We start from the raw sequence: 11,864 nt of genomic DNA, 5'->3' as shown, positions 1-11,864 counted from the left end.
AGAATTCCTACATATATACATAAACATACACACACACACCACTTTTACCTAAATTCCCCATATGTTAACATTTTGCCGTTTTTTTTATTCTTTAATCATCTTCTATCCTCTCCTTCATCTCTAACTCTTTTTGTCAATTGCTGTTTTTTTCTCTGTATATTTATATATATAATACACATTGCATATGCACATTTTACTTTTAGATTCAGAGTCATTTGTGGACATGATGCCCATTTCCCGTAAGTACTTCTGTGTGTGTTTCCTAAAATCAAGGACATTCTGTTACATAGTATAGTATAATTATCAAAATTAAACTGGTATGATACCACTACCTAATCTTACATCTTGCCAGAAAGGTGCCCAGCATGTCATTTACAGCAAAAGAATATCCGAATTGTGCATTGGATTTAGCTGTACCATCTCTTTAGTCTGCTATAATTTGGAATAGTTCTTCCTTGTTTTTCATGACTTAAAGAGTTTAGGCCAGTTTTGTTCAATGTCTCTCAATTTTGGTTTGATATTTTAATATTTTCATAATCAAATGCACCTCATGCACTTTTGTCAGGAATAACACAGAAAAGATATTTATGGAGGCACATGTATTAATTTGCCTCATTTCTGGTGATGCTAAGTTTACTTGGTAAAGGTAGTATTTGTTAGGTTCTTTACTAAAAGTTCCTGTTTTTTCTTTTGTCATTTAGAGATAGCTTGTGGAGCAAATAGAGGTTCTGTAAGTAATGTGTTATTCCTCAAATTTATACCCACTAGTTAGCATCCATTGATAATTCTTGCCTGAATTTGATGATTGCCAAATGGTGATTTTCTAATTCCAGCATTCCTTTATGTCTGTTAGTTGTCTTTTGCTATAAAGAAGAGAGCTTTCTTCTCTCCCCCTTCTTATTTTTTTATATCATTTTGGACTTCCAGATTCTAATGAGTTAGTATTTCTTTACTATTCTTATTTATATTGATGCTCACATTGTCCCAGATTGGGCCAGTGGGAGTCCCTTCAGGCTGATTCCTGTGTTCTTTTGACCTCCTCTGTCATTCACTGAGTATTTCCTTTACATTTTGGCACAATAGATATTCCAGGTTCTTCTCAACTAGAATCAGTCATGTCTCTTAGGTACCTAGTTTCTTTTGGTGGAGAATGGGTTTAGAAATCAAGGTTTTTGTGCTAGGAGTGCTCATTTGCTACTGGGTTGTCATTGCATCTAGGCCTTCCCCGCTGACAGAGTTGAGAACTAGATATATACATATGTATGAGTGAATACACATGCATCCCCACACATATATGTTTATTACTTATTTGCTTAATCCTATATTAACAAAAGTAGTTTTAGAATTGCTAACCTATACCTCTGCCAAAAAGAGACCTCCTAATAGATCAGAATTTGCTTATTTCATTTTATGTTTAGCTTGAGGATATATAGTTTAGATACTGTAATTAAAAATTACTTGGGTTAATTTTTTTTCTCTTCAGTGTGGTCACATTACTCATTTATTGGATTATTTAGTTCATTTGATTCTGAGTTTCATTTTATTGATTTCTCTTTGATTTCTGTTTTGTTGTTGTGTTGTTTTGGGGTATGTGAGGTGTTAACCTGGTTCTAAATGTCAGAACTGTCAAAAAAAAAGATTCTAAGTATACACCCCTTTGTCCTCTGTCCCACTCATTTTTTATTTTTTTCTACCTCACTCCTACCCACCCCACTCAAAATAACCAACCCAATTAGTCTCTAGTTTACCTTTACTGTATTGTGTACAAATGAATGGATATTTTCTCATTTCCCCTTCTCACACAAAAGGTAACATGTTATACAAGGTCTGTCCAGAAAAGGTCCAGCTATAGTTAATAAAAAAGAATGGTTTGTGCGACATTGATGTAACCTGGCAGCCAAGGAGACTGGATTGGAATGTGCCTGTGTGAACAATGACAACTTCACAGTACTAGTCAGTGGGGGCAGTAGATGTCATTGAGTGAGCATGAGTACTGTGTGTCACATTCAAAATGAGCAAGTAGAATGATGAATCGACATCAAATTTTGCGTTAAGCTTGAACATTCCTCCACGGAAACTATTCAGATGATTCAGAAGGCCACAGCTATGGGCAACTGGTGACAGGCAGCTTCATCACAACAATGTGCCTGCTCATGCATCACATCTTCTGCAGAGTGTTTTGGTGAAACATCAAATCACCCGGGTGATTCAGCCCCTCTACAGCCCGTATTTGGTGCCTTGTGACTTCTGACTTTTCCCAAAACTAAAATCACCTTTGAAAGGGAATAGATTTCACACCATCAGTGAGATTCAGGAAAATATAGATGGGCAGTTGATGGCAATTGGGAGAACTGTGAGGTTCCAAGGTGCATATTTCAAAGGGGACTGAGGTGTCATTGTCCTGTGTACAGTGTTTCTTGTATTATGTAGTTTCTTCAATAAATGCCTCTTTTTCATATTATATTGCTGGGTATCTTCTGGAGAGACCTTGTATTTGTAGATCCTCAACTACAAATAATAACAACTAAGATTTACTAAGTGAGTAAAGCAAACACCCAACAAAGAGATTGACAAAAACTATGGTTCTCTGAAAAGATTAATAGAACAGTATTAGCAACAGTGGTCAAGAAAGAGAAGATATAAATGATAACTATCGGGGATGTAAGAATGGGGACATATCTAGAGATCCAAGAGACATTAAAATATCACAGGATATTATAAACCTTTAACCTAAAATACACAATTTAGTAGAAATATAAAATTTACAAAGCCTGATTAAATATTTTAAATTTGAATAGCTAAGAAAGTGAATCTGTAACTAGATGTCTTCTACCCAAGAAAAATATAAGTTTCATGGGTATTTTTTACCAGTAGTTAGGGAAATTTCAAAGGAGAGCTGGAGACAGACCTATAACCAGATCACCCTCCGTTAATTTAGTTAATCGCATTAGATTGTAACTCCACAGTATCCAGCATGGAAAAACAGAGAAGGAGAAGGAGGGGGAGTGGGGGGAAGGAGGGTGCTTACTCATGTTAGGATAAAAGCAGCCTGCTCCGTGTGTCGACGCACACCTTTGATTTGGCTTTTTGGCTGAGCCCAGAGCTGCAGATCTGTCGATAAACAACTGCCTTGGTTACTGCTAAAGTCCTGTGTCCCAGTGTTTTTATTGTAAACATTTCTCACAGTGGGATGGGGTGAGGGAGTTACATACTGATTTGTGGGTAAAGGTGGTGCCAGCTTCCCCTGGGAGATGTGGTAGGTATGTGTGGGAGTCTGTTAGCCTGAATCCATATCTTGCTCCAGATTCTATTTGTTCATCTTGTTATAAAACAGATGTGTGCAGGAGACAGTTAATTAAAGTTGGGCTAGTTTCCCAAAGTTATTTATGGGCTCTTTCTGTAAGCATTAGGGACTTTCTCATAAAACATAATGACCAGAGGTAGGCAATTAGCCAAAGTAGCGTTACGGGCTTTTTCTTTGCACACTGTGGACCCCTCTCCTTTTCCCCCTTCCAGGTCTTGGGATGAATACAGAGTATCAAGGCTTTCTTTCCCATATATTGGAAATGACACATAGAATTTCAAGGACTGCCCTCCTGGTGTTAGCATTGGTGTTTCCTGTGATGTTGGGACACCTGGCAATATTATTGGACCAGGCTCAGGACTGCTGTTAGTGGTTGAGACATGTCTCCCTCCTCTACCTGCCTTGTTTTGCTATCTATCCTACATAACCATTAGGTGTGATACTGTGATTTATAATATTGAGACTAAATATTTGATCTTCATCCCTTTCCTGACACAGAGCTTCTAAAAAACCCTTGGAATACCCTAATAAGACCCATAAAGGTATCGTTTGTTATGTTAATGATGTGACTAGGTTACTTATGGCTGGTAACCAGAAGAACCAATCACAAGATTAGAGGGTTGGAACTTTCTGTGTCACCCCCAGAAAGGGGAAATGGCTGAAGATATAATCACCAATGGTCAATGATTTAATTAGCCCTGTCTACATAATGAAGCCTCTATTTAAAAAAAAAAAAAAAAGAAAATGGTTCAGAGCCTCCAGGTTGAACACTTGGAGAACACCTGGAGGTTGGGGCATGGTGCACCCAGAGAGGTCGTGAGAGTTCTGCAGCCCTCCCCACTTACCTTGCCCGACATACTTCTCCCACCTGGCTGTTTTCGAATTACAACCTTTTAAAATAAACCAGTAATCTAGTAAGTAAAATGTTTCTTGAAGTTCTGTGAGCTGCTCTAGCAAATGAATTGAACTGGAAGGAGGTCATGGGAATCTCCTGATTATGATAAGTCAGTCAAAGCACAGGTTGACAAACCTGGACAGGGGCAGTCTTGTAGACTGAGACTCTAACACTGCGATTTGCTGCTATCTCCAAGTAGCTGGTGTCAGAACTGAGTTATAGGACACCAGGTAGTGTCTCAGAAAATTGCTTGGTGGTATGGAAAAAACACACATTGGAAATTGTGTCAGAATTGTATTAGGAAAGTGCAAGTCAAAACCACAATAAGATAATATTTTACACCCACATTATGACGGCTATTAAAGAAAAATAGAAAATCACAAGTGTTGAGGAGGGTGTGGGTAAACTGGAACCCTTGTGCATTGCTGGTTGTAATGTAACATGATATAGCTGCCATATAAACCAGTTTGGTGGTCCCTTAAAAAACTTAAAAATAGAATTGCCATTTCTGGGTCCATATACAAAAATAATTGAAAGCAGGGATTTGAACCAATATTTTTCCATCAATGTTCATAACATCATTATTCACAATAGCCAAAAGGTGGAAATAACTCAAATGTCCATTGACTGTGAACAAATAAACAGAATGTGCATGTGTATATATTATTAACCTAACAATAAAAGGCCAAAAATGAGAGGCACCAAACATTTGAGATAAAAGGATAGCTATTTGGGGCCCTGGTCAGCTAGCTCAGTTGGTTAGAGTGCCTTCCAGATACACCAAGGTTTGATCCCCGGTCAGGGCACATACAAGAATCAACCAATGAATGCGTAAATAAGTGGAACAATGAATTGATGTTTCTTTCTCTCTCTTTCTTTATAAAGTTAATAAATACATTTGTTTTTTTTTTTTAAGAATAGCTATTTGAGATGTACTGATTCAGCTAGAAACCCAAATAATATTCCAGTTAGGAAGCGAAGGCAAGAGGTATTTATGAGAAAGGAAAGGGAACAATTACAAGGGAAGAATTTCTATAGGTGCAGATAAGCTAACATAGTGACACTAATTCTGAACAATGTTTTTAACTTTCAGTTCAGTCGTGATATGGGTTTGCTAGTTATCTCTGCAAACAGTTGTTTGAAACACAATGTTGGTTTAGACCCAGTCTAAGGTCATTTTGCTGTTTTGCATTCCAAAGGTTTGGTGTATGAGACATGCAAGACGGTTCCTCTGGGATGGCAGCTCTGACTGCATTTTAAAGTGGCTCCATGTACATTATATTTTACAAAAATACTCTGAAAACTCAACTTTGCTGAGAGAAATTAAAGAAAGCTTAAATAAATAGAGAAATATAGCATATTTGTGGTTCTGAAGACTTGATAGTGCTAAAATGTCAGTTCTCCCCAAATTGATCTATAGGTCAGTCCCAACCAAATTGACTATACTCCTAAATGTGAAATGTAAAATAATGATGCGTCTAGATAATGACATAGAACATCTTCATAACTGCAATGTAAAGAAGTACCTCAAACAGGACACAAAAACATTAACAATAAAGGAAAAGAGTAATAAAGTGAGCTAAATCAAAATTAAGAACTTCTTTTTTAAGCCACTATTCATAAAGTGAAAAGCAAGCCAGAGTGGAGAAGATACATTTAAACACAATACATGGAACTGACAAGGGAGTCCTATCCAAAACACACAAAGAATTCTTATGACTATAAGACCAAGACAGATTAAAAGAACTGTTAAATGTGCAAAAATGTGCTTATTATCTCCATGGCTTCTTCACCAGTTAACTAACTTCATAATTCTCATATTTCTAATTCAAACATGAGAGCTATTGTATAAGCCAGGGTACCACTTACTTCCATCTGTACCTCACCTTAACCACAAAGGATAGTCTTAGTTTCTGATGTCGCAGCACACCAGTTGTCACAAATCCACTGGCTGCAGCTGAGTCCAAATGGCCTTCTGACAAATCCAGTTTTAGAATTTTATATTCTATGGATTTGCCTTTTGGGGCACACTTCTGGTACCAGCTGTCCCTGACTCTGAGGCCCTGAGACAAGGGTTTAAGCGTGAGCAGTTTATTTGGGATACAATCCTAAGATGTGAGTGCGTGGTGAAGGGGTGGGGAATCGAGACAGGAAAGGGTTAAATGCAATTCAAGCATACATTAATGGATGCTTGATTGCCCATGTCAGCGACCAGGAAACAATTCTACCTGTCATGTCATCGTCCTCGGAGAGACACTGTCAGACACCTCACAATTGTCCCACGAGGATTGGGGAAGCTGTGAGCTGTATTCATAAAACATCTCTCATTGGTTAACAGTTGCATCCAAATGTATTAACTTTCTTTTGCATATATAGAAATTGTCACCAGTACAACAGAAGATGCATTTGCATTTAATCCTTGCCTTAGCATCTGTTTTCTAGGGAACCTGGACACAGTAGATGCTGATAGCCCACTCTACATCCCTTTGTCCCACCTGAGTTCACTGGCAGCTCCAGCAAACAATGTCCATTCTCTGACAGTTTCCTACTTCAAGCGCTGTATCTCACTTCTTTTCCTGACAGCTTTCTCTTGCACCATGGTGGAATATTTCAAGGTGTATTTCACATAACTGCTTACTGAATCTACAGGAGAAAGCCCCAGTAGCTCACAGTGGAAACTTGCTCATTAATATACTTTTTTTTTTTTTTTTGGCTTCCAAATAAACTAACCCCACCTAAATCCTGGTCTTTGCATCTGCTTTCTGGGGAACTCAAGTAAGATAGTTTGTAATACGAGGTTAATTCTACACATTTATAAGAAATATATAAATATAAAAATATAAAACAGTAAATATAAAAGAATATTAGATTAGTAAATTTGACTATAATCAACAATTTAACTTTTTTTTACAATAAAAACAACTTATCTTTCTCTTTCCCTTCCCCTCTCTATAAAAGTAAAAATAAAATCAAAATGCAATCAGTAAACTGGAACAGCTGCCTTTTGTCTCCAAAAAGATCTATTATACACTTAAAATGTGGATTTTTCTCCAAATTTAATTCGATTGTTTTTTGGTTCAGACTTTCCCGTTTCTATGGCACCTCTAGATGTCCTTTTCTTCTTGCTATCCCTGGCTGGTACATTGTTAGACTTTCTCCTCATCTATTCCTAGAGTACATCAAAGGGTTGACCACAAAGTGACAGAAGCACACAAGTACAACACATAACATTTCACAAGGAAATGCCTTTCCAAAGCTATGGTGTTTAACCTCTAGTGAGAGAAAAATCGGAGTTTTCCAGGGCATGAATTATGGAGGGGGTTGTGGGAGGGTAGTAAACAGCATTTTGGGAATGAAAATTACATGTACAGATGTGCAGACATGACACAGCCAAGTACATTCAAAACAAAATAGCCAGATGATGCAAAATGTGCAAAGCATAATGGATAATGATATCAAAAAGGTTGTTTGGCTCAATTTACAAAGAGTGTCATTTAGAAGTTATCTGGACCATATATAGAGGGTACCTGATTCGGCATGTTTTTTAAGAGACAGGATTTCCAAAAACACTGAGAATAGACTGAGGGGAAGACAAATTGGGTATGAAGAGACTGGCGAAGGGTGAGAACCAAAGGGAGCATTATAAATACACACTATTTTAAGTATTCAATGTCCAATTTTGAGCAGGAGCTTCAGTGGTTTTAAAAACAGGATGAAGGTTTATTTTTACTTTTCCTAATTAATTTCATACAATTAATAATCCATTTATATTAATTATTTCTATATCTATCGTGTATTATACTGTTCTATGTATTGGGATAAAACAGTGTGCAAAACAGATAACAGCAACCCTGCCCTCACTGAGTATGTTCTGGTATACGTATTCAAAGAAAATATCTTAAGAGTATACCCAAACCACCAAAGTAAGAGAAAGAATTAGAGTAGATAAACTTGGCTCAAAAACACAGAGAGAACAGAGCCAGGAACTTTTATTAAACAACATTTTGTTTATACTTGAACAAGAATTCCCCACTTTTGGTTACCACATTAACCCAAGAATTTGGGTGGGACAAGCAATATTATTATCCTCCTTTTCAGATTTTGGAGGAGAATGTTAGAAAATAAGTCATTTCCCCAACTTTATTACATCTCTTTTGACAGTAGTAGACATTGTCACTACAGGGAATCCCATCCTGCACATACCCATCTTCTGGGCACTGATGGATGTCCCAGTGCACCACTCTGGACATTCGTTGACCTGATTTTTACAGAGTTCTGTTGATGGCATGAACTTGCAGTCTTGACTTGTTCTATGCTTATCATTGGGAAAACATTTCCATGATTCTAAATTCCAGTCCCAGTCAAAATCACATAAGTACCCAACTGCTGATAAATGGTATCCACTATATGGACAACAAGAAATATATTCTTTGCACCTTTAGGAATAAATGGAAAGGCAAGACTCACCCATGGGTTTTTAGATGTCTTTCTCCTGGCTTTCCTGTGAGTCATATGTTCATATGTGCACTCAGGAAACACAAAGAGGACCAACTCAGAGGGAAACTGGAGCTTTATTTGCTGTTAACACAATGAACAGTAGCTAGGAAAAAGGTTGGAAATTACCTTTTCATGATGGCAACATTTCTGATACTGACAAAAAGACAGGTCTTTTCATTTTTCTGTAAACTGTTGGAAACATGCTCAGTTTCAGGCATGTACCATTTCTACCTCCAATAAACTAAAACTTTATAATGCATGGGACATTAAATTAGAGGCATTTTCTTAATCTGAAGTGTGAGCTTTGGTTTCCTTAGGACCACACTGTTTTTGAAGGTACATAAGTAGAGTAGTCAACAGTAGAAGCAAAACAGACAAACTAAGAATCATAATTAGTAGAAAGAAAACTCCTTTTCTGGCAGCTGCTGGGCCACTGTCAACACTACCTCCATAGCCCCTGTACAAGCAGTGGGGCGGGGCCCAGCCATAGCCGCAGTGGCAGTGATGCTTATTATTGCAGATTCCCCTCATGTTACAGGTCTCGGGCAGGCAGACTTGTGCCAGGAGAGAGAGACTGACACACTTCTTGTGTACGCAGATCTTTCTTGAACCACACATGGTACCATCTTTCACTTCACCAACATCAGGTGTGTCCGTCCCTGAATGATAACTGAAACCCCAGCAGGTGACACCGTGGATGTGAGTGTGCAGCAAAGCAGAGTGCTCTCTTAAATAGGGAATGTGTCTCACATTCTCACACTGAACTCTGCCACAAAAGATATCTGAAGTATTACATTTTAGGTATGCTGTACCATTTAGACCACAGTGGCCAAAACGGTTTCCCTTGGAGTTGATTTTTTCATAGCAATCCTGAGATGCACTCTTTGCAGCTTCACCAAAAATCTCCCTGCACTGTTCATCATGGTTATTACATCTTTTTTTATAGCAGTAGGCATTGTCACTACAAGGAACCCCATCCTGCACATATCCATCTTCTGGGCACAGATGGGATGTCCCATTGCACCATTCTGGAAGGTCACATTCATTGACCTGATGTCTACAGACTTCCCCTGATGGCATGAACTTGCAGTCTTTGCAACAAAGCCCAAAAGCACAAGCAGCACCAGGTCTCAGAGTGCAGTTCAACAGACAACAGGGATCTTGTTCACACTGCTTTATAGATCCACAGTCACACTCCTCTTCTCCTTCAACCAAGTTATTCCCACAGCGCTTCAGCACGAGGACTTCTCCTGGACTTGGAAGATTGAGCAGACATGATCCCTGCTTTAAAGTGGTCTTTGTAAAATCTGCATAACTACAGTTTGTAAATCTCTCTGCCAGCACTCTGATAGCATTCATTATGCAACCACTTTGCCCACACAAACAGAATTCTTCATCATGCTGCATACCCAAAGTATGGCCTAACTCATGGGCCACAGTGAGTGCAAAAAGAGACCAGGGGTCTCCTTGGAAATTATTAACTCCACAGTCAATGGGAGGACGACATATTCCTGCAACATAGGCTATACCAAGTGTACTTATAAGTGAATTTTTAATGAAAATATGTGCAGCATCATACTGTAGCTGTGAAAGACTGATTTGCTTCCACTGAGCAAAATCCTCCAAAACCTGTTCTATGCTTATCATTGGGAAAACATTTTCATGATTCCAAATCTCAATCCCAATCAAAATCATATAAGTACCCAACTGCTGGTAAATGGAATCCACTATGTTGATAACAAGAAATACATCCTCCTGCACCTTTGAGAAGTTACTTTGGGAGTAAATGAAGAAATTTTGGTCTACCACCACAACCAGCTCCAGAAACCATGAATGGATCCACCAGTTATCAGTTGAAATTTGTTTCAGAGTTGTTTTCTCTGCCTCTTCAAATCCCAGTTGTTGGTGTGCTATTTCCTTCTTTGTTAAACCACATCTAATAGGCGGGAATTGTGTCTCATTAACGTTTATCTTATAAACCAGGTGTTCAAATGTGGTAGAATGCCTTATGGGTTCAATTTCATAAGCAAGGTCATTTATCTGTAGCATTCCTCGAAAGCCGCCAGAACAGGTACTGAGGGCAACCAGGGATTCAGGGACCCCCTGCACATAACCGTGATAGTAGCAGTCATCAGGAACAAAAGGCTGATCCTCCTGAAGGGCATGCTGGTCTGAGTAGGTAAACACCGGTAGGTGTCTGGACACCAAGAGCTTCTTAACCCTCATGTGGACAACATGTCTCCAGCCACCAAACTGAATGCTATAGGAAATCCAGCCTGGAGCCTTTGCACCTTTCTCCTTGCTGGTCACTTTCAAGGGGACCACCACTTCTGGGGAGCTGGAGGGTCTGGCCTGGAAGAGGCCAAAAGTGGATAGAGAAACCCCCAGCCAGAGCAGCAGGAGAACAACTCTCATGGACACCCTGGCCTCAGCAGCCTCCATTATGGTGTCATCTGTCCAGAAAAAGAAAAAAAAAAAAGTGAGAGACACTGTTGGTCTGGCTTATCCCTCTGAGCTGGTCATTGTGTAGAGCTGCCCTTTACGGATCTGGGTCCTGGCAGAGTTGGCCATCAAAGCTGCAGTGCTGAAACTGAAAATAAAAAGGAGGGTGAGGAAGGCAGTGTTATTGGGTAAGGAAAGTGGGAGAGAGAAAGAATTGAGTGATGAAAAAGTGATTAATGAATCATGAAAATGCTTTGGATTTACTTCCAACAAATGGGTGTGGGAAGTTAGGAGCTATGGATAAGACAGTATTGGCCATGTGTAGGTACTTGTTGAAGTTGGAGGATAGATACTTGGGTTTTCATTTCATCTGAGAAGACTTGCATAGGGCATATGGAAATGAAGATGCCTGATCCACCATCAACCTTCTGGACTCTGAATTCATTTCTAGTCAATTCTTCCTTTACCCTGATTCAGATTCCTCTATATCATCTATCCATACAGCTTCCCCTATACTTCGGCTGTCTTTTTTTTTTTTTTTTAATGACAAAAGAAAAAGGAGAGATAGAGGGAGAGAGAACCAAACTCGATCCTAAACCTCTTCACAGAGCTCCCTATATCTACTTATCTTATTAAAATTGAGTTTCAACAGATTTTGCTGCTCTCTCCAAAGCTCACACTGGAGAAATCCAATTCTCAGAAGCCCTAGGTACCTCATGGTTGAGA

The 11,864-nt window shown here is 38.9% G+C and overlaps 1 protein-coding gene across 1 annotated transcript; it reads right to left on the bottom strand.

Annotated features, from left to right (window-relative positions):
* Positions 1–8,910: 8,910 nt before the first annotated feature.
* Positions 8,911–11,138, bottom strand: ADAM21 (ADAM metallopeptidase domain 21). Its single transcript, XM_090272085.1, has one exon. It carries the CDS (start codon positions 11,136–11,138, stop codon positions 8,982–8,984), a length of 2,157 nt encoding a protein of 718 aa, XP_090128211.1. The 3' UTR covers positions 8,911–8,981.
* Positions 11,139–11,864: the final 726 nt, after the last annotated feature.

The sequence above is a fragment of the Furipterus horrens genome, unplaced genomic scaffold (assembly GCF_987537825.1).
Source record: "Furipterus horrens unplaced genomic scaffold, mFurHor1.1.pri manual_scaffold_3, whole genome shotgun sequence".
In the NCBI taxonomy this organism is placed as follows: Eukaryota; Metazoa; Chordata; class Mammalia; order Chiroptera; family Furipteridae; genus Furipterus; species Furipterus horrens.
The sequence above is the reverse complement of the archived record's forward strand: the minus strand, read 5'-3'. Positions and strand labels throughout refer to the sequence as shown.

Excerpts from the sequence above, each read along its gene's own strand:
- ADAM21 (XM_090272085.1), bottom strand. The coding sequence starts at position 11,138 with ATGGAGGCTGCTGAGGCCAGGGTGTCCATGAGAGTTGTTCTCCTGCTG.